The sequence below is a fragment of the Pollachius pollachius genome, assembly GCF_949987615.1.
Source record: "Pollachius pollachius genome assembly, chromosome: 15".
Lineage (NCBI taxonomy): Eukaryota > Metazoa > Chordata > Actinopteri > Gadiformes > Gadidae > Pollachius > Pollachius pollachius.
In genome coordinates this window covers 4,083,792-4,108,008 of record NC_136948.1, presented here as the reverse complement: position 1 = coordinate 4,108,008, position 24,217 = coordinate 4,083,792, and the positions used below count along the sequence as shown (strand labels likewise).

General features: G+C 48.4%; 1 protein-coding gene across 1 annotated transcript in view; it reads left to right on the top strand.

Annotated features, from left to right (window-relative positions):
• The first annotated feature begins 2,128 nt into the window (after positions 1–2,128).
• gfra4a (GDNF family receptor alpha 4a) overlaps positions 2,129–24,217 on the top strand; it is a 129,944-nt gene continuing 107,855 nt past the window's right edge. The window contains exon 1 of the mRNA XM_079752335.1: positions 2,129–2,241. Within this exon, the coding sequence (XP_079608461.1) occupies positions 2,199–2,241 (43 nt within the window). The 5' untranslated portion in view covers positions 2,129–2,198. The remainder of the gene's footprint in view (positions 2,242–24,217) is intronic.

Here is a 24,217-nt window from a genome sequence, read left to right as displayed (position 1 = left end):
CAGGTTGCTCTATAGGAGTCATTAATAAGAAAATAAGACCAGAAAAGTAGTATAAAAGGAGATCTTTAAAGAGTGACATATCCCCAATAACTTGATTACCTTAAAGAGTGACTCATCCCCATTAACACAAATAATGAGTGACTTATCCCCAATAACTCGACTACCTTAAAGAGCGACCAAAGATATCTTGCCGTTAAGGGTAACCAACCCTAAGAGTGAGCGTCTGTCTGGCCGATGTTGCCGCACTCTGGGAATAACTAACCCTTGAACCTGAAGGGTTGCCTCTCCTTGATAACTCCAGCCTCCTGTTTATTTCCATTATGGCGTGTAATGCAAGTAAACAGGATGTGGAGGAATGAAAGAGTGATTTCTTGGCTCGGCAAAAGTATCCCATTATGTTGCAGAGGGCCGGAATTAGGAGTTCAGCCTTGTTATCGAGGACTCCACAAAAACTCCCAGAGAAACATGGTGCCTGCCAGCATGCTAAGTGGTAACGTATGGCCACGCTGAAGTGGATTGTGAGGTCCGAAGACGATTAGTATTCTGTATTTGTACGTTTACCGTTTTTTTTAACGGTAGAAGTACACATATTGAAGGGTAAATCAAATCTAAAAGCCAACGCTATGAAGGCCTTTTCAACTGATCTTTAGATAGCATCATATTCTCCATGGGATTTATGCATGAGAGACCATTGTTAGGCTAACGGGTTAGCATATTAGAATGGTGTTTTCAACCTTTAACTCTGAATGTATTGTCATCTGTCAACAAATTGGCCTTGAAAGTCGCTTATAGACAAGAAGTGTGAATTAAAAGCGTTATATTTCCCTTCTCTATGCCCGTAACGTGTGAAGACCAGAGATTTGGAACGCTATATGTGGAATGCAATTCGCGCCCCGGAAAAGAAGTACGTGGAGCTGCAGGACTGCGACGCACGTGCGTCCCCGCAGGGCGCGGGCCTACCGTTCATTAACCAATGAGACGAAAGTGTCAAGAGAAAGCTGGTTTAAAAAAAAAAAAAAAGAACAACCATTTGATATACGACTATGGATGCTAAATAGCTCCCAATAGAGAAATAACTCAAAATTAATTTCCTATCCGGGGAGGGATTAATGGGGGTGCAACACGCACAGGAAGGCACGCGCACCAACAGCTGTCAGTGGGAAGTATTCATACCACTTTCGTGATTTATACAACGCAGCCTCTCGGAGTTACACTGTTACTCGACAAACTGTTCGGATGCTCTTCAAAGTAGGCTCTACGGCGCGTTTTAAGAGCTGCACGACAAAATAGACCGCCTGTCCCACAAACCCAATTCTAAATAGATTACCCAGCGCGCTTTAAGTGGCCGTTAAACGGGACGAGCAGTCACAGGCCGAGGGACCGGGACAACTTGAGACCGAGAGGACCGCTTCAGGAACCCCCCTTTATTAATATCATGAGGTGTGACGTCTCACGTAGGCTACGTAGAACCCAGTTTTTCTCCCTCTTTTCGGGGTCCCCTCGTGATCAGGCAGAACGTCACGTTACCCTAATAATTCGCCATTCATGAATTCACACACTTTTGTATTCCGTCTGTGAATTGTGCTTAGCTCCCTGCTGTGAAGAGGACTGCATATTTCACCATGACGCTCGCACTGTATTTTTTTTTCTGGAAGTTTATGTCTTTCCAATGTAAAAATTGAAATAGGGTATTGATCTAACTCCTAGTTTTTCCAATTTTTTTTATTTTCCAATCTCCGGTGTCGCGAGGCACCGCGTCGCCACGTCCGCGTGGGATGAGGACGCGGCGGCAGGTGCGGGGTGCGCGCAGAGCCGCGCGATCATCCGCAGTTGAGAGTGTGCGCGCGTGCAGGTGATCGCGAGGAGGGGAGAGAGAGAGGCTCGTGGCTCCGGACGGACGGCTGATGAGGAGGAACCCGCGGAACGAAATGTCCTTTAATTGATATCCAAATTCGATCGCGTTGATCTCCGGCATCTGGGAGACGTTTTCGCGCTCGGGCGCAAAAGTTTGACTGTTTTCGCAGAACGAGGCTCGCGTCCATATCGCCCCGGATACCCGCGCCCGCGGAACTGTTCTGTGACCGGTTGAGAATTGAGGTGCGATTGTTTCGTCTTTTATTCAGTTGCTTTTTTCTCTTGGAAGAAACCCAGCGGAAGCTCTGGGATCGGACCTGAAACCCTGTGAATTAACTCCCAGGATGGACCTGCTCGGACTCTGCCTCCTCCAGCTCGCGCTCCTCGGTGAGTTAACACACCTGGCTGGATTAGACCGGTCCCGGCCACGTAGCGCGCGTGTGTGTGTGCGTTTACGTGTTTCATGCAGTGTTCATGTGTTCATGTGCTGGTGTGTGTGTGTGTGTGTGTGTGTGTGTGTGTGTGTGTGTGTGTGTGTGTGTGTGTGTGTGTGTGTCTGTGTCTTGGATGGGTCCGCCGAGACTCTTATTTTGGTAAAGTTAATGTGAGGGGATAACGAGAGCCGCGCATCGTCAATATGAGACGACGCGCGGTGCCCCGGGTCTGGCTCCCCGGGTCTCGATCACCGGGGGGTCTGGATCACCGGACCCGGGATCAGGACCACACAGCTGGGCGTTCGTACCCCTCCGGTCCCGGTGCTGACCTGCTGTTTTTCGGCTGTTTTACCTGGAATGCGGGGCTCTGTACTCGGAGGATTTATTCTGCTTTAGTCTGACTAACTTGTGAAACAATTCCCGTTACCGAGTCGTCGTGAACCAGACGAACGGCATTAAAACAGAAAAGAAAAATGAATGGATGGATGAACCAATGAATGAATGAATAGAAAAATGCAGAAAATAAAGGCAAAGGGGTAGCCGCACGATCCCGCGTCTCAAGCAAAAACGCAATGCTGATGTTTGTGTGTGCGTCAGTGCGTGCGTGCGTGTGTTTTTGTGCTTGCACGTGCGCGCGCGCCCCCCTGTATACATGTCTTCAAATGGTTAGTGTAGTGCGTGCGTGTGTGTGTGTGTGTGTGTGTGTGTGTGTGTGTGTGTGTGTGTGTGTGTGTGTGTGTGTGCGGCTGTTTCTTGCTGATGAAACGGCGAGACACACGCGCACGGTTGGCTTTTTTTTTACCGGGCGCAGAAATGTATCTGCTGAAGCGGACCAGCAGGAAACATCAGCGTCCAAAAATGACACGCGCAAGCAATTGACACACACGCGCACGCACTTTCTCTGCGAATGGGCCGAGCAGAGGATCTGATAATTCAGTGTCACGGCGCCCGTAATTGTGACAGGTGGTAGCGGCTGTTTTTACTGATGGGCTTGTTTACCGTCGGCATCATTAAATACAAAGCACCTCCTCCTCCTCCCCCCCCCGCCAGCTCCTCTTTATAAACCAGCCACCTCCTCCTCCTCCTCGCCCGCCACCTCCTCTTTATAAACCAGCCACCTCCTCCTCCTCCCCTAGCACCTCCTCTTTATAAACCAGCCACCTCCTCCTCCTTCTCCCCATCCACCTCCTCTTTATAAACCATTCACCTCCTCCTCCTCCCCTAGCACCTCCTCTTTATAAACCAGCCACCTCCTCCTCCTCCTCGCCCGCCACCTCCTCTTTATAAACCAGCCACCTCCTCCTCCTCCACTAGCACCTCCTCTTTATAAACCATTCACCTCCCTTTTTTTAAACTGCCACCTCCTCCTCCTCCACCTCCTCCCGTCATCTCCTCCCCAGTCCTAACTCACACCAATAGCCTCCTTGTCAGCAACCTCTCCCCATTCAGCACCTCCCCTGCCCACTCCTCACCCCTGTCTCCTCCTCCCCAGTCTATTCACCTGCTGCACCTCCTCTACACTACCAGTCACCACCTCCGTACATCGTACGGTTCAGTTCTTTGTGTGTGTGTGTGTGTGTGTGTGTGTGTGTGTGTGTGTGTGTGTGTGTGTGTGTGTGTGTGTGTGTGCGTGTGTGTGTGCGTGTGTGTGTGCGTGTGCGCGCGCGTGTGTCTGGTGTGCGTGCGTGTGTGTGTTTAACGAGGAAGATGACCAGCCAGCATAATGGGTCGCCAAACATACCCGGCGCAGCAGTGCATGCTGGGAGTCAGGGGCCCATTGGCAACAGTTGGTGGTTAAAATGGCCGACATTCTTGGACTTGGCTCTCGAAAAAACCCTTGCAGACCTCATCACCATCAAACACACACACACTAGGCACACACAATAGGTACACACACACTGCACTATTGGGCCAGCCCACCGACCCGACACCCCCCGCCCACTAACCAGCTAGCCTTGAAGTTAACGCTGTCATGCCCACTGGGAATCTCATTTGTTACTCAGGAATAATTCATGAGTAGCGATGAATCACAACACTAAACCGTCTCTTGCCTAATACCTCCAAAAGGCTCCATAAGACAACCTGGAGAAACCAGGCAGAGTAAGCTGCATGTTGAAAGTATCCAACCCCCAAAAGACTCCCCCCCCCCCCCCCCCCCCTTTCTGGCCTCCCTCAAAAGCCACTCCTCCGAAAAAGTTATTATGGTGGAGTGGTTATCTCCACCTAGCAGCAGCTAGAGCGAGGGGTAGGCCTACCAATCCAGTGACATGTGAGTGCACAGGCAAAGGCCGTGGAGGTAGCCCTGTAGGTAGCTAGTTAGACAGACAGGTAGGCCGTCCAATCATTTCATTCGGGCCCAATGAAATGTTTGGACGAGGTTATTTCAGGTCTGCAACCGCCAAACATACTGTATTTGTTTCTGTTTTTTGGCAGATAATTTGATTTATTGATTGCTGTCTGGATATGGAGAGAATCCCAAACAATATGACAAAAATGCTTCTCAAATAAATTGCCTACCCTAGCTTTAACGATTTTACAAGCTGAGATTAGCAGTTTATTAATTAAGACCTTTACCGAAACGTTGGTTGTTGCATAAAATGAAGCGGAAATGTCCTCAAAATAATTGAGTTTAATTGTTTAAAAGCTTCAACATTATCTTTAAATTGGACCTACCGGTTCCGGTCGGTTGTCTTCACGTCCTCATCGTCCTTGACGAAGTCGCCCTCAGTTGATCTGACAGGGACAGAAATACACCTTGCCCTTCTGTGCCCTTTCACCTGCCTCCGTATGTAAAACATGTCGCCATGGCAACTTGTGGAAGGGAGGGGGCGGGGCTTGGAGAAGGGGGAAGCGCAGAGGGATGGGGGGGGGGAATAGGGTTGCAGACCTACACTCCACGGACGTTTTCACCTTGTCAGGGAAATGTCAAAACAGGCATGCGGCGATCACTGGGAGCCTGATGGCGCCTGTCACTTCCATGAGAGGAGGGGCTGAGGGTTTGAATCCCCATGGGGGCCCTGTTGAAAGGCAACGGGGCCCGAGGAGTGACAGCTATTCTCATTGCCCGACCAATCCACTGTTGTAGTGCCCCTTGGCAAGGCATTGGCTCTTTGGCGGTGGTTGTCGCCCCCCGAGGAAATTGGAATGAGGTATTTGTGGGACTACTGGTAATGGTAGTAGTAGTGGAACAAGGTACCGGTTGTTGTTAACGTGACAGAAAGCTTTCATAGCATCCATCTACAGTCCCTGACCAGGTAGTTACATAAAAATAAACAATAGTAGTGGTGGTGGTGGTGGTGGTACTAGTATTGTTTGTGGCAGTGGTAGTGGAAGTATAAGTGGTGGTGGTGGTGGTGGTAGTAATGGTAGTACTGCCAGACAATGTTGAAATCAGAAACTCATAGTTCTGGTAGAGACTATCGGCATGAGTTACTTGTAGTAATACTCATTGAATTGGGTCATCGTTTGTTGGTAGCCATCTTTACTACAGCTACAACGACCTCCTCGACCTTGGACCGATTTGGTTTCCCAGCGGGAGTTCCACCATGGAGACACGAGGCAGGAAACAAACGCCAAAAAGGTGCTTCCTCCAGACCGCCATTAGCGTGTTTGCTGGCGCCTGTCGTGCTCCGGTGATTACCCACCGCCCCACTCACCCTCGCCGCAATTATCAGTCTAATTAGTGCCTGGGCTCGTCTCCCCAGCACACACACACACACCTCTCCACTGGTAATGGGAACACTGGCTGCTGATGGGAACACTGGCTGGGCTGGTTCCTCACAGCGCCCGGCTAACCTTCTACTGACCCTCACTGCCTCCGGGAAGACTTCCTCGTCTGGCTTCGTATTTGTAACTTTTATTCTATTTTATTTTTTACTCCCATCTTGAGCAGAGCATTGTGACAGAAACGAAATTTCCTCAGGATTAATAAAGTGTTCTCTGAATCCTTGAGGCCGGGGACCGGAGACGTCCACCGCTTGTGATGCCATGGTGGTTAGTGTGTTCATGTGTTCACGCCACTTCCCTTCATTGTCTTGTCTTCGCTCGGCTGTTGCTTCTCTCTTGCTAGTGATGTGCACCGACTGAATGATGCATGTGAACTGTGTAATACTTTAGTAGTGTGAAGTAATATTGTTCGGGGTAAGATGGTAAACATTTGGATAGGATAACGTTAATTAATATTAGTGTTTGGCTGAGCACCTTTTCATACTGTTTTATAGATAGAGAGAGGATTTCACTTCGAACAAGATGCTATGGCTTTTGGAAGCTTTTTTACTTCGGTACGAAGACGACCTTCCAGATAAACAGGTAAACTGCGACGGAGGAAACACTGTAGGACGCATTCAATTAGGCCATCCTTCTGGGTTTGATTTGACTTCACAGAGGCGACAAAACAAGCTAGCCAGCTGTGTGTTAGCACACCGCAGGTTTCAATTTATAGAGGCAGAAAGATGTCTGTGTCTTGTTGGCTGATTTAATATAGACTTAGACAAAACACATTTTCAGCTGCAGAGAAGGTTTTGTCACGTGTTAATGTATTGCATGTAGAATGTACAATGTAGTGTACTTTGTCACATGAGCTAAATATTTGAACGATGTACCTGTTTTAAATGTACTTTACTATATATATACACGTTGATAGTATACTACATACTATTTAACAGATTGTAGTTTTTCTAGTTTGGAATCCCTTTGGTAAACACAGCATTCCAAAACAACAGTGATTAGAGTATCGATCGCCGTCGTGATCAATGTTCATTATTTGTGATCAATGTTCTGGGTAATGTAGGATGTACCACGGCCAGAGCATTCTAACAGTTGGTACCTTCTGCTGGCTGGGCTGGTACGTTGCTCTACGTGCCTAGAGGTGGTACCTCCCATTTGTAATCGATCAAGGGTTGGTTTGTGATGGTAGCCCACAATGGCCCCCCTCTCTGTCCAGGCCAAGCCTCTCTCTCTGGGGATAGCCTCTTCCTGGAGGGAGCCTATCTCTGGAGCTCTGTTTATACTGGAACACAATGAATAAATTACACTTTGTGTGTTTGCAACCTTGGGTTGTGACAGATTGTATTATGGGATGTTAAGGGGTTTATGCATTTATTCTGACATTTATTCTTATGCATCCCCCACACACAAACATGATACACAGACGTACATGCATACACACAGACACAGACACGCATGTATACACACACGGATATATGCACAAACAACACGTGCATTTTATGCTGCCCGCCCCCCCCAGCTCTCTCTCGCTCTCTCTCTCTCTCACTCACTCACTCACTCACTCACTCACTCACTCACTCAGTGTCCCATGTTCTCCTCCTTGTCCAATCTGCCTCCACCCACATTCACCTTCCCCAGAGAGAGAGAGAGAGAGAGAGAGAGAGAGAGTCAGGGAGAGAATAAGTGGATAAGCTCACCTCCTGGGTCAGCTCACTCCTGAGGACTGGTTGGCTACTGGCCATGGGGACTGGGTGGCTACAGGGACTTGGTGGCTGTAGTCCCAGTCACCCTCTCTGGGTATCTCGGCCAGGGCAGGCATCTACCCCAGGAGATGCCGGCGTCTCTGTCAGCGTTATGCTGCTCAGACCAGTAGGCCCCGGCTGGACCCGGTCCAGGGACTCGGGCCCTCGGGCTGGGGCTTGATGCCCCCCCCCCGTGTCAGGGTGCTGTTTGTTGATGTCGGCGAAGCGCACCTGCGCCCAGTCTGGGATCCACTGAGCGCAATGCCAGGGTGGGATTCAGGCGGCCTAACAAGCTACAGTATTGGACATTGCTGTCAGGTCTGCTTTATGTGCAAAGCCCTTAATCACAGCTGCAGACTCAGAAGGCTTCGCAGAGCCCCCCTTACCCTCAACCCTATAAGAAAGGGCACCTCCATCCCTTTGCTTCTGCTGCCTCGTATGCAAATTAGAAATATTTTCACGGCTCTGCATGTGTGTATGTTCCCTGATGTGTGATCCATATAAGGTCATGAACAAATATGGATGTTCAAACACAGAGTGCACAGTAATAGGCATTTGATAGGCTGGGAAATTCCTTTATTCAGATATGCGTTTGTTTAGCTGCCAATGCACACGTAGAAAATACATAGACTGTAATGATGTGATAGATGATGCTTGAATTTATGTTATTATCTTGATTTTTTAAACATTATCACTTCATCACTGCCAGGGGTCCACAGCCCATTAAGGGACGCGGCCCGTTGGTTGAGAACCACTGCTATAAATGAGAAACTGACCCTCATTATCAAGGGTCAGACTCTGACCCTCATTATCAGACTCTGACCCTCATTATCAAGGAAGGAACAAGAGGGACCCCTCCCTCCAGGGATGGCTGGACAACACCTCCAATAATAATTTAACACTTAGCTGTGGATGTCCAATATTTCATCAGGGTATTTGATTTTGCTGCGTTTTCTGATGTATTCAGACATGTGTTACCAAACGGTGGATCTAAGCGAGAGATCAGAAGTTTGGTTCTGTTCTGCTGTTTGGAAGCCAACTGGGATTTCATGTTGCAGTGGGCGAGGAAAATGTCGGCTGAAAAGCACAACCTCCCTCTAGACCGCCATGATGAAACATGACAACGTTCGTACCCAAAATGCCTCTTTGTGAAACGCCAGGGTGCCATGTTTGATCAGTGCACAGGCTTGAACAAGAAGCTCAACGCAGAATTAGTATAATCGCAATAGTATTACATTTTTTTTATATAGAGCTTTTAATAGCCTCCAAATGAATTATGCTGTTCATACAATACCCATATATCCATCTTTCTGCTCCATACGCGATGTTCAGTGAGGGTTTAACCCTGTCTGCGTTTGCAGGCAGGCCCTGCAGACGGTTGGATTGGTACGGTCCGCCGTGACAGTATCCGTGGCGACACGCTACCTGTCGCCGCGGGTTACAGGGGTGCAGGTGGCACTCTGATTGGATGGCGGTACAGAGGGTTGTTTGGCGAGCTCAGCTTCCCGCCCTAATCCGAGCCGGCGGATCTCCGCAGCGTGGGGATATCGCCACTGGCACTCGATCCATCTTGCGTGATTGATTTATTGATTTAATTTGTCAACTGTCACCTCCCTGCGATAACACCCCTGTGTTTTTGTGTGTGTTTGTGTGTGTGTGTGTGCGCAATAGTTTGTGTTTGTTTGTTTGTGTGTGAAACAGAGCGAGGAGGTGTGAATGTGAGAGAGAGAATTGGGGTGTTTGTGTTGATAAATGTGTGTGGTGTGTTTTAGTTATTGTGTGTGTTGAAGCATGTGTTTGTGTACGCGCGTTAGTGTGTGTGGGTATGTGTTTGTTTGTGTGTTAGTTTGGTTGGCTTTGTGTGTTTGCGTTTGTGTTGGTGAGGTTGTGTTTGTGTGAGTGCGTGCGCATATGTGTGCGTGCATGTGTTGATGAAGTAACTCAACAGAATGCGGAGTGACAGCCAGACAGTTTGCAGTCTGGAGACACCAACTGGTTGGGAGAGGCTCTGGAAGTTCTGATAAAATCTGTCGTACAACGCTTGCACTGCCAATACTGAGATGGTCTCTGGTACTCACACACCGAATACTTTGCATCAGACTCTGATTGAGGCCATTCCATCATAATGATTAAAATATAATCTATTTTTTGCTCAGCAGGGAGATCTGAAATGCTATTCTGTGTCAAATTCAGAATGTCTTTTATTTATTTATTTGTGAGTCAATGTTTCTTTCTGTGGCTCTTTTGTAACGAGGTTAACCTGGGCTATTGCAGAGTGTATTTTAGAGAGTTAGGTGAGGCGAGTTTTGTATTGCGGTTTTGTTGGAACACTAGAAGTAGTGAAGAGGGCATTTTTCCCATTTTAGTGAGGCTAGCCTCAAGTGTTTTTTGAGTCTGAACTAAAGTGTATTTTAACCAGGTGTTTGGTCTAGAGACTAAAGTGTATTTTAACCAGGTGTTTGACTCTAGACTAAAGTGTATTCTAACCAGGTGTTGGGTCTAGACTAAAGTGTATTCTAACCAGGTGTTTGGTCTAGACTAAAGTGTCTTCCAACCAGTGTGTTTTAATCCACAATAAAGTGAATTTCAGCCAGGTGTTTGAGTCTAGACTAAAGTGTATTTTAACCAGGTGTTTTCTCTAGACTAAAGTTTGGTCCAAGCAGGTGTATTTGCCATGATAGTAGATCGATATCTGGCCTTCACCTGTCCCTGCCGGGCTCACGTTGACATTCATATCAGATCGCCCCCCCACCTTCTGCCCTGCGCCCCTGCCCCAGGTCGGCGCTTTAAAGGGACGATGGAAGCAATTACAGGCCATTGGTGCTACGGCGGGAAGGAACAAAATGGCATGCTATACACAGACTGCTGCAGCGCCGGCGTGGGAATCAGTCCCCTGCATTGACCCCGGCAGCGCAGGCTTTGTGGGTGTGAACACAAACGACAGCTCTCCGTATTATGCTAAAGCGTGCCATTTCCCCTCGCTTTTGCCGCCAGGTAATTATGTCACAGAGACAATTGGCCCTGGCTCGGACGTGTTAGAAGGATATGGCATTTAGCGGGACTGCGTTCCACGGCCGGTCGCTTAACTCTGAATGGAAAGCCTGAGAAAGGTGCCGAGTGAGGGTGAGGAAGGATAAAAGGGCTGCCGTTAATAACCAGGAAGGTTTAAAGCGAGTGACGGCACCAAGCACAACACCGGCGGGCCGTTGTGAAACCAGTTAGCTCGGCTACTCCGGCCTACGCTAATAAGCATCACTTTAAATGTCGACCGACCTCGTGTTCATCCTTATTCACGCGGTCACATAACCAAGTATAGGTTGTCTTATGGTCTTTTTTTTTTGTCTTTTGGCGCGGGAAAGAGAAATCGACCGGATAATCATAGATCTCCGTCAGCCTATCAAATGAAAGCCTGACGGTCATCCCTCCCTATCCCCGTGCCAGCTTCATGGCCCGACTTTACCATCGTCCGAGGCTCATATCCAAAGGGCCATCCATCTTGAAATTACCTCAGCTCAAAATGAGGTCAGGTCACATTAGAGAAATGTCCCGAGCAATTTGCCATTTCCCCCTCCCCTCGGTGCTCCTGGTGGCTGGCTAGTAGCTTCCAGAGCAGAATTCAGGTCATTCGGATGTTTTTGCTGATCGCTACCTGTGGCGAATGCGTAGCAGACTTTGTGGGGCCTGTACAAGGTTTTCGTAAAGGGCCCTCCAAATTAGCTGTCTAAGTTCCGAATTAGGTTACACGATATAGACCAAAACAATTCAATGTAAGTCTTTGATATATCTGCACCCATAAATGTATTGGTGCTTACTTATGCTATAAGACTGTATTAAATAGTAATAGCACATGCCTGCATTTTCTCACTAGTATTTCTTCCAGTTACATTGCTCTGTTGTCAACTTCACCTCAGCACGGTGATTGACGGCTAGCTTTGGTTTTTGACGGATTCAAACATTAAGGCAAAGCTCTAGCCTGTGCAACGACCGTCCCACCTTTTAAAACCTTGACCCTCTCCAACCACCGGTTTTATGCAGACGCTTCACGAAAGATGTTCCAAAAATGCCATCTGAATTCGGTTGGATAAGGCCTTTAAGTTTAGCTTGTTGGCCTGCTAACTCACACAATCTAGCATTACAATCTATTACATTTTATTTGCAGAATCTTCATCTAAATGAAATGATCTAAATTTATGTTTGTGTAGCTATTAAAGATTTAGTTACATTGCGATTAACAGTTTACTAAATCGAATTAGCTAAATCGAATTCTCTACATCTTACTACACCAAATCGTACAACCTCTGACTCTATAGTTAGTTGGTTAGGTTGTTTGTAACTTGGTTTGTTTGGTCGCAACTACTGGTTTACATTCATCAATGTGTTCCATATTCCAGCTATTTTTACAGGCAAAGTGTCAACACCCACACGATTCAAGGGAACATACCACACACACATTAAGTACCAAGGCTGCTGTGTGTTCTCCATGAATACCTGTACGGAGAGCTAATTCCCACCGAGAACACCATCACCCTGAATTAATGCACCTCCCTTCCACTCCGGATCTCTAATTGCATCCAGCCAGCGCTCCTCTAACGGATCTACAGGAGTATTGAACACTAAAATCGACTGCATTTATATTGCCCACTTACAGCCGCAAGAGCCACAACCACAAGCACAAGTCTGACAGTAAATGCCTCCCTTTCACTCATCCACACATCCACACATTAATGCGCACGTCCCTTTGAATACCAACGGCAGTGGTTGGGGCAGCTGAGGATAACAGAGATCACGGCCAGCCGGGAAGAGATGAGAATCAAACCGGTAACCCTTCGTGAAGAGGTTGTTTCGATGGATTTTCTCTATTGACTTGTAGTTTTGAGTCAATCCCATTTTGTATGCGTTTCTATATTTTAAGTACAGTGCTGCACTTTTTCAGGTTATTATCCCATACAGGATTTTATCTTTATTAATACTATCTGGGATTAATAAATACTATCATATCTTATTTTATCCAGTGTTAACAGCCTGTGCTGAGCGGAGACAGGGGGGAGGGTCTTGTCTCACGTGCATGCTTGTTTCCCGTGCAATGGAGTCACAGTGCTTCATGATGCACTGGGCTCAGGGTTTCCACACAGATGCAGGAGTATATATAAAACATTTATTGTGTTTGATTTTCCTGCTCGCACCTCTTGAATCTTTGTTTGACTAAAGTTGTTTCGCTAATTCAGTACATGACGTCCCTCCAGCACTTGAACATAAACTAATTATTAACTAACTTTACTAACAACCTGCAGGATGTACGCGGGATTCTTCGACAGCTCCAATTCTTTGTGGGTAATTTTCCTACAAGTATTTTGGCTTTCTAAAGTAAGCCCGCCAGCAGTTTGAGCCACGACGAAGCACTCGAAGAATATATGTTTTATTAGTTCTTTTGAAGTTAATTTAAAGGGGGAGGCATAGACCTTTTTTATATTTTCTTTTGTGATTGAGGAGAAAAGAGCGAGAGTTTGCGGCAGTGTTAATATCAGATTCTACAGGAGAGAGCTTCAAATTACCTTCATAATGTAGCTTAAGGATAACAGACGCCACCATGGCAGCGTGAAATGTCGCGTTAACCGATTGCTCGACTGGGGATACCGCAACGGTACCGCAACGTGTTCGCCTTAACCCAACCAAGGAGCTTTACTTCAAAGGTACTGTGAAATGTCACTTAAACCGATTGCTAGCCTGCAGATACCGCGGCGCTAGCATGACATGTAGCATTTAGCCAGACAGCATGTACTTCAAAGGTACCGTGAAAGTATGACAGACAGACATTGCGTATACTAAAGGCTGAATGTGGGAGAAACCGAATAGGCCTACTTTATAGATAGGGCTGTGTTGTATTTTTACTCGGATTAACATGTTTCTGTGTTATTGTAAGTATTTTCCCTGATGGCAGGTAACTGCCAACACCCGAGGAAATCTCACATGATCCGCACGATTATGGGGGGGGGGGGGGATTTATAGATTAAAATAAGATTACCTTGAATTGAATGAATCCCCTCAAAGGGAATTACAATTCGGCATCATCTGAGATTTAAATGGGGCACCTGATAAAAGCGCTAACTAGCTCAATCGTATGATTTACATTTACAGATCACAATATGATGATACACTATTAGACAAATAATTGCGCTAAACTCAATTATATCACAATATGATAACACACTGTTAGACAAATAATAGTGATAACTAGCCAAATTGTATCCCATATGATAATAATGAGTCAGTTAATAATAATGCTAACTACCTCAATCATATCACAATAGTAATCGGTTTGGTAATAATACAGCTAACTACCTCAATCATATCACAATATGATAATAATCGGTTTTGTAATAATACAGCTAACTACCTCAATCATATCACAATATGATGATAATCGGTTAGTTAATAATACAGCTAACTACCTCAATCATATCACAATATGATAATAATCGGTTAGTTAATAATACAGCTAACTACCTCAATCATATCCCATTTCTTACATCGACAGTTGCAACAATTGTTTGCGTACTAGTCTTTTGTCATTTCCTGGAATGTTCTCGGCCCCATTGAGTCCGCTTTGGGATGAAAGCGTCGACCGAACATGTCCGGCGTGTAGGTCGTGTAAATCTCCCCCACAGGGCTGTAACGGGGCACCGCAACCGCCCTCTGCTAATTACGCTGAGCACACCGTTTCTCTGCGGAACCGGGGATTAAGCCTAGGCCCGGGTCTGAGGAACGGAGACGGCTAAAGTTTTGTAACTTGAGGAGTGAACGTAAACGGGCGGCGGGGAACGAACCATGCATAGTGCTCTAATTAAATTCCTTCGATGTGGTGAATTGAATTTCCCTGGGCCCGGCATGCACTTGGTCATTCAGTGTACGGGGAGGGGCGAGTGGCTTTGTGTCGCTGGAAGCAGATTCCCATTAGCCGGGGGAGGGTTGTCGACACGCCGGTCCGTCATAGTTGAAGGCTGTACTTAAAGCCTGATGACGGCGGAGGGGCTGCCATCGATCCAGCTCCATTCTGCTCTCACCCTTGTGTGGAACAATAGAGAGTAAAAGAGCTATTGATTTCTTCCCCCCCCCCCCTATCCCCATTGAGTAGCGAGTGCCTATTCCTTTGGAAACCTGCTCCCGGTAGCCCGTGCGCGGCTGAACTCTCCCAGGGACTGTTGTTATTGATGGGTCGATTGATCGGGAATATTGATAATGCTTACGTGCCTCTCTGTTCTTGGCTAATGGTGGCGACACCTGATTAACGTTAGCATGCATGGCTAAAGCAGTATTGGATAAGAATGGGCTGATTAGCGCGTTAACTTGTTTGCTCATTTTTCAGGCCAGTTTCTTTTGACACCCAGTCAGTGGGTGACTCCCAGTGGAAAGGTACTGGGTTCCAACGTACGCAGTCTACTTGTAGGGATCAGAGAGATGCCATGACCCCCCCACCTTCTCCTTAATGACATGAACCTGGATTCACTGGTTCATGTGAACCTGGATGTCATCCAAAAGTGATCATGGTCAAATCATCAGCTAAATGACTCGGTAGGTTGAATCCGAACGACTTGGTTTATAATCAGGCCAGTCCTCTTAAGAACAAACGTTATCGCTGAATCAACATCAATACATGGCGCTCCTATCTTCAGTCCTCCTCTTGTTGGGTCTTGTAATACACGGAAGTACGCCTTAATAAAAGCATGTCTGCTCAACGTAAAGGGAAATAAGATATTATGCCCTTTATAAATCCCAGATAGGAAATCTGGGTGGCAATTGCAGGCCTGTTCGAAACAGAACAAAGTACTTATAGAGTAGGAAGAAAGAATAAATGCAAAACGGTATAGATTTTACACAATAGGGAGAAGTAATTTAATGTCAACACCGAATGTACGCACAAATCTTATTTGACAAAATGTCAAATGTTATTGTGAATACTTGGAGGGAATGAGGAGCAGGGGACGCGTGTCTCCGTGGTGCAGCGAGTTGTTCTCGCAGGCCGGTCGGGACCCAGCGATGTCCCGTCTGATCGTAGCTCCTCGCGCTCTTCCCGCCGTGCTAATCTCAGCATCGCCACGGATACCGTGTACAGACCCTAGCAACGGACGCTAAGCCGAGTTGAGCCCTGAGACCACGGTGACCGCCTGTTGACCTCATGGAGGGCGCAGTAAATATACATAAAAAAAAAAAAAAAAGAATCTGGATAACATGCCGGAAGGATCTGGGCTCGAACCCCAAGCACAACGGTGTACCTGAAGGCCCCTCTGAGCAAGAAGCACCCTACCCCTACCTGCTCCTTAATGACATGGATCTGGATTCACTGTCTAACCCCTACCTGCTCCTTAATGATATGGATCTGGGTTCACTGTCTAACCCCTACCTGCTCCTTAATGACATGGATCTGTACTGTCTAACCCCTACCTGCTCCTTAATGACATGGATCTGTACTGTCTAACCCCTACCTGCTCCTTAATGACATGGATCTGTACTGTCTAACCCCTACCTGCTCCTTAATGACATGGATCTGTACTGTCTAACCCCTACCTGTTCCTTAATGACATGGATCTGTACTGTCTAACCCCTACCTGCTCCTTAAAGACATGGATCTGTACTGTCTAACCCCTACCTGCTCCTTAATGACATGGATGTGGATTCACTGTCTAAACTTACCTGCTCCTTAATGACATGGATCTGTACTGTCTAACCCCTTCCTGCTTCTAAATGACATGGATCTCTTCTGTCTAACCCCTACCTGCTCCTTAATGACATGGATCTGTACTGTCTAACCCCTACCTGCTCCTTAAAGACATGGATCTGTACTGTCTAACCCCTTCCTGCTTCTTAATGACATGGATCTCTTCTGTCTAACCCCTACCTGCTCCTTAATGACATGGATCTCTTCTGTCTAACCCCTACCTGCTCCTTAATGACATGGATATGGATTCACAAGCATTTTCTACCATTGCAAAATAAAAAAAAGGCATGTGGGCAGAATGTATTTGTGTTGGATTGATATACCTAGGCTGTATCTTAATTAGAATGATTATATCATCCATCACCAACATTGGTCTCACTAGTCTTTCAGGTTCCAATTGAAGTGCAACCAATAACCTTCATGCTTAAATGCAAACCAACCAATCAGTAGCCAGCTTGACATTGGGGTTAATTGTTTTGTTGAAACTTTTCACTGATCTTTTTCTCTTTCTTTTTACCTTCACTTTATTTATTTATTTATTTTAAACCACAGCCAGCCACCTGCATGAACACACACACACACACACACACACACACACACACACACGTAGTCACACACATAGTCACACACACACACAAACATTTCTACTAACACATACAGTCACAAACACACACTCACATTCAATCCTACTGCCTCACTCATATTTGTACTCAAACAGTAGACACACACACATTTTCTCTCACACACACACACACGTCGTGCACACGCACACACACTCGGGCACACACACACATACACACACACAGTCACAGTCACACACATAGTCACACACACACACGCACACGCACACGCACACACGTATTCAATCCTACTCACTCACATTTCTACTCACACTAGACACATTTTCTCTCTCACAAACACACACACACACACACACACTCACTTACATACACACACACACACACACACACACACACACACACATACACTTACACACACACCCATTCTCAGAACACACAGAGTCGGCCCCTGGCGACGGGGGCTGCTTTCTTCAAATGGAATTACTGGGGCCCGCTGAGGGTGGGGGGGAAAGCGGCGGATCTGCCCCCACCCCCCACCCTCATTTATTTGCTGGTTTTTCCCGCTCCTTTGACACGCCCGTCCATGTGGAACAGTGAATATAGGATTTAGAGCCCCTTCGCCCCAGCGACGCCACGACAGAACGCAGACAGACAGACGGCCACCCAGAGACAGAACGCAGACAGACAGGCAACCACCCCGGGACACCACGACAGAACGCAGACAGACAGGCAACCACCAAGCGACGCCACGACAGAATGCAGGCAGACAGACAGCCACCCCGGGACACCACGACAGAACGCAGGCAGACAGACAGCCACCCAGAGACACCGCGACAGAACGCAGGCAGACAGACAGCCACCCCGAGACACCGCGACAGAACGCAGGCAGACAGACAGCCACCCAGAGACACCGCGACAGAACGCAGGCAGACAGACAGCCACCCAGAGACACTGCGACAGAACGCATGCAGACAGACAGCCACCCCGGGACACCACGACAGAACACAGGCAGACAGACAGCCACCCAGAGACACCGCGACAGAACGCAGACAGACAGACAGCCACCCAGAGACACCGCGACAGAACGCAGGCAGACAGACAGCCACCCAGAGACACTGCGACAGAACGCAGGCAGACAGACAGCCACCCAGAGACACCGCGACAGAACGCAGGCAGACAGACAGCCACCCAGAGACACCGCAACAGAACGCAGGCAGACAGACAGCCACCCAGAGACACCGCGACAGAACGCAGGCAGACAGACAGCCACCCAGAGACACTGCGACAGAACGCAGGCAGACAGACAGCCACCCCGGGACACCACGACAGAACGCAGGCAGGCAGACAGACAGACAGACCCAGAGACAGAACGGTAGAACACAGACAGACAGACAGACAGACCCAGAGACACGACGGCGGAACGCAGACAGACAGACAGCGACCCAGAGACACGACGGCGGAATGCAGACAGACAGACAGCGACCCAGAGACACCTCGGCAGAACGCAGACAGACAGGGACAGAAGGCAGAACGCAGACAGACAGCCACCAAGAGACACCACGGCAGAACGCAGACAGTCAGACAGACAGACAGACAGACAGACGACCCAGAGACAGAACGCAGACAGACAGACAGCGACCCAGAGACACCTCAGCCGAACGCAGACAGTCAGACAGTCAGACAGACAATCAGACAGACAGACAGGCGACCCAGAGACAGAACACAGACAGACAGACAGACAGACCCAGAGACACCACGACAGAACGCCGACAGTCAGGCAGACTACCGAGAGATGGCCGGGATAGAGATAAGAAAAGGAGAGATGGAGACGGTGAAACCCACAGAGAGAGAGTGAGAGAGAGTGGGAGAGAGGAGGGGAGGGAGGGAGAGGGAGGGAGGGAGGGAGAGGCAGGGAGAGAGGAGGGGAGGGAGGGAGGGAGGGGAGAGGGGAGGGAGGGAGAGAGAGGGAGGGAGGATACACGTCTCTGTCTGCTATCCGCTGGGCAGCCGTACGTCTTGTGGAGCTGCATCTTGAAGTTTAATTGGCTGCTTTTAACTCAGAGCCTATCTTCTCCTCCTCATCTCCTCTTGAGGCCAACCCACCGCCCTCCTCCCACCTCCTGCCTCCTCCTCCGTTATCTTAGCCTTCACATCTCCTCCTCATCCCTGTCATCTCCATGATCGTCATGGTTGCATCCTCCTCATCCTCATCCCCGTCATCTCCATGATCGTCATGGTTGCATCCTCCCCACGCACCGCTACCTTCCCTCCCTTGATGTACGGCGGTCCCGCCGCGCTGGCCTTCATCGCCGGCCAGTGGCTGGAGACCAAAGGGCTGGGTGGGGGGCAGGGCCGGGCGCCGGCCCCCACAGCTGTCCTGGAACAGCTCGGGACCCCACACCCCGGGGCCTCTTTGATCTGCGGAGACGGGGCCCAACGTACGGCACCCTCATTGGGAGTCGGGGGGTTGTTGAACTGGCATTGGTGACGGACTGGAGGGACTGGGAACGCTGGTGTGGCCGTGGGTCGGCGTGGGGAGGGGTGGAGTGGATGGACTCCGACATGGGAGGAACTATACTGGGATGTCCGGTAACGTAGACCGGATACCCCCAGCCTGTCCTGCCGGCTGGACGGGCTGTTGGAGCCTATCACCGAGCTGGCTCTGGCGCGCTATTGGCTGGTTTTACTCAATGACGACAGGGAAGCGACGGTAAGCAGCTTTTTGACTATCCAATCGCGTCATTTGAACTATGCCTGTTAATCACGCCTGTTGTGCTGAAGAAAATGACAGCAGCTCCCCCAGACCAACGTGAAATCTACGATTGAGCTTGGCCTGGCGATAGCCAGGCTATCGGTAACGAGGACACAGGCTGTGTCTCTGGTCAGGGGCGGGAACCTGGCCTACCTTTACTGACTGGTGTGGGGATCCATAATCATAATTCATATAAATCACTATAATTTCAAAGAAAACAGATTCTCTGTGTTTCCCTTCATCTTTAAACAAGTGAATAAAGATTCAACTAATAATTATTATTGTTTTTAAACGAATAAGGGTAATAATAAGAAATAAAGATGAAGACATTTAACATAAATTAAGGCCGGTCTAAATATATACAAGTACAAATCTACAGATTTGAATCCAAACCTTACAGAGAGGGGTTCTGCTGCTGTCAGAGTGGAGGCAGCGCCTCGCGTGAGATGATGCCGCGGATTTAACGCTGTTCAATCCCGATGCCTCGCCCGAGGGCCACAGACCCCCCGGAGCCCAGCACACCGGCCCTTCTGATTGGAGCAGAGCCCTCATGACAGCGCCTCCATCTCGCTCATGTTTGCGTTGAGCGACAGTAGATTGTTCTCCCTGATTATACTCTTGCTTTTTCTTCCTTGTATGTTTGCAGACATTTTCTTTCCTTCCAATAAGGGTTAGAGTGTTTGCGTTCCGAATGTCAATCGTGGTATTTTTTTTTAACGTGGGGAGTTGATTATTTGCAGAACTGGAAAATTGTTCCTGGTGATGTGAATGCGTGATTGGAGCTGCGTGTGTTTGCACAATGGGGCCGTGCACGAGGAGCGCGCACGAGCCTTCTTTTCAAACGCGCTAGTGCACGTGGACTGTGTGTCAGCGCGGTGCCTTCCAGCGAGTGATGTAATGAAAGCCCTGCTCGCTGTTCCACTGAAACGAAACGCAGTCCATTATGGCACTTTAATAGCAATTTATTTTAATTGGATGACTGAAATATGCACTTCGCCAGAGTCAGGAATGATCAGTTTGTTGTATTTGCTCGTTAATATTAGACATTCAAGTCATGCATAGAGGATGAAAGCTGCTGTTGTTTACATGCCAAGACTTCTGAACATGTTATGATTTACTGATTATTTGTTAAGACACACACTGATTATTTATGACTCGGTTACTCCCCTCTTTAGAGGCTGACAAGTGAATTCATTAAGGCCGCTTTGGTTAAAAAATAGACAGTCTTCTTTTGGTTCAAAAAAAAAAAAAATTGATAGGAACATAGCCGGATCACAAAAATATCAGCAGAAGAAAAAAAGACTGATTTGCGAGTGAATCCCTTTTGGAAGCTGCACTTGTTGGGATGGTGATCTGCAATGCAGAGACTCAGGCAGGCGTGTGTGAGTGACTCAGCCACAGAACAGTCGGATGATGGTATCATTCCCTGGGAACGGTGAACTGAATGCCCTGTCACGTGGCGTGATGAACGATGCGTGCAGACTGAAAGGAGGGTCTCACCAAGGCCGCCGGAGGATTCTGAACTGCAGGAGACTTTGTCTGACTAGATGAATATTGAATACGTACAGTGGGTGTATGTGTGTGTCTGTGTGTGTGTGTGTGTCAGTGTGCTTGTGTGTGTGTGTCCTCTGTAGAGTGTGTTTGTGTGCGCATGTGTGTGTGTGTGTGTGTGCGCGCCTGTGTTCTCAGTAGAAAGTGTTTGTGTGTGTGTTCTCTGTAGAGTGTGTTTGTGTGAGTGTGTGTGCGTGTGTGTATTATCGGTAGAAAGTGTTTGTGTTTGTGTGTGTGTGTCCTCTGCAGAATGTGCGTGTCTGTGTGTGGGTGTGTGTCTGCACATGAGTGTGTGTGTGTGTCCTTGTTTTCACTCATAGACAAACACCTGTGTGTGACTCTGAAAACTCATAAATGCTTTAAAACTTTCAGTGGAATATTTTACGACGAACCAATAATATTAAAGTAAACGTGCTTCTATGCGGACCACAACCAATTAGCTGGCAGTTGCTATGCGGTTACCGATCTGCTGACACTTTACCAACAAGTTCTGCATGTCTGACTTCTTAATGTGTCCGTAATAATCCCTCAAAACCCAATCATGACAGAGTTTACCAATCCTTTGTTGTTCAGTAGGGGCTTATCTGAAGTGTCTTACATTGAATTCAGATACGTGTCTTTGGGCTAGACAGTTCGGAGACGGGTCATTAAGGAGCAGGCAGGGGTTAGACAGTACAGAGACGGGTCATTAAGGAGCAGGTAGGGGTTAGACAGTACAGAGACAGGTCATTAAGGAGCAGGCAGGGGTTAGACAGTACAGAGACGGGTCATTAAGGAGCAGGTAGGGGTTAGACAGTACAGAGACAGGTCATTTAAGGAGCAGGGAGGGGTTAGACAGTACAGTGAAAGGTCATTAAGGAGCAGGTAGAAGTTAGTCAGTGCAGAGACAGGTCATTAAGGAGCAGGTAGGGGTTAGACCAGGGGCCAATTTAGGAACCCAAAATTTGACTGAGGTCCGCCAAAGGAAAAGAAATTAGGCGGGAAACGCCGCCAGCATCCCAGTGGTGGGAAAAAAACACTGCACCACAGACCTCTGGAAGTGAGGTCAAGTGAGGTCTAAATCACGAAGCTGAGCTTCATCCTTTCAAAGTAATGTACAGTCGGATTAAAACTAACAAGTGTAACAGGATTGAAAGCTAGAGAGTCGACTTTTCTCTTTATATTTATTTATTTTTGTTGAAATTAATAATGATATAATAATATATATATTTTTTTTTTACTTACATCTGTATGTCATTGCGGGCCTCCAGGAATGTTTCTGCGGGCCGCACTTTGAGAACCAATGGGTTAGACAGTACAGAGACAGGTCATTAAGGAGCAGGTAGGGGTTAGACAGTACAGAGACAGGTCATTAAGGAGCAGGTAGGGGTTAGACAGAAGAGAGACAGGTCATTAAGGAGCAGGTAGGGGTTAGACAGAAGAGAGACAGGTCATTAAGGAGCAGGTAGGGGTTAGGCAGTACAGAGACAGGTCATTAAGGAGCAGGTAGGGGTTAGACAGTACAGAGACAGGTCATTAAGGAGCAGGTAGTGGTTAGACAGTACAGAGACAGGTCATTAAGGAGCAGGTAGGGGTTAGACAGTACAGAGACGGGTCATTAAGGAGCAGGTAGGGGTTAGACAGTACAGAGACAGGTCATTAAGGAGCAGGTAGGGGTTAGACAGAAGAGAGACAGGTCATTAAGGAGCAGGTAGGGGTTAGACAGAAGAGAGACAGGTCATTAAGGAGCAGGTAGGGGTTAGACAGTACAGAGACAGGTCATTAAGGAGCAGGTAGGGGTTAGACAGTACAGAGACAGGTCATTAAGGAGCAGGTAGGGGTTAGACAGTACAGAGACAGGTCATTAAGGAGCAGGTAGGGATAGGGGGCATCTTGCTCAGGTTCACATTCTACCCACGGACACTGGGGATCAAACCCGGAACCTTTGGGAGACCCAATGATCACCTGTCATCGCTGCCAGGTACCTGTTATCAGACACACACACACACACACACACACACACACACACACACACACACACACACACACACACACACACACACACACACACACACACACACACACACACACACACACACACACACTGCAATCCATCCATCCGTGTCCTCCCTGTTGAATCCCCCTACCCCCGACCCAGCCATGGTGGTCTGCCGGGACCTGTTAGCATGTTCAGCTACGCCCAGCTGATGAGCTCACCCATCCGTCCCTAATGCTGTGTATCCTCCCTGCACCTCCTCCTCCCCCTCCTCCTGGTCCCCCAGGAGCCCCCAGATTCAGCCGTCCCCCCTGCTCCTCCGCTTCCTCCCCATCCTCTCCCCCTCCCTCCCGTTCCTCCGTCTCCTCTTCCTCCTCACTGCTCTTCACTCCCCTTCCCTCTCCCTTCCTCCTCCTCCTCCTCCTCCCCCTCCCCTCTCTCCCCTCCCCCTTCCTCCTCCTCCTCCTCCCCCTCCCCTCTCTCTCCTCCCCCTTCCTCCTCCTCCTCCTCCCCCTCCCCTCTCTCTCTCCTCCCCCTTCCCCCTCCTCCTCCCCCTTCCTCCTCCCCCTCCTCCTCCCTCCTCTCCTCCTCCTCCTCCTCCCCCAGGTGTGTCTGTGGGGGTCTCAGGTGTGGTTGGTAGGTCCTCTCTCACATGTGGCTCCCCCCCCCCCCCCCCCACACCTGGGAGAGAGGGGGAGTAAGCACGTCAGGGTTTCACACAGCTGGCTGTCGCCCGTGACTCCTCCCTCCTCTTCCTCTCGCTGGCCTAGCTCCTCTTAGTGTCCCTCCCTCCTTCCCTAGCTCCTTCGCTGAGTCTCTTAGTCCTTCGTCTCTCCACCTCTCCTCTCTTCTGCTCTCTCTCTCTCTCTCTCTCTCTCTCTCTCTCTCT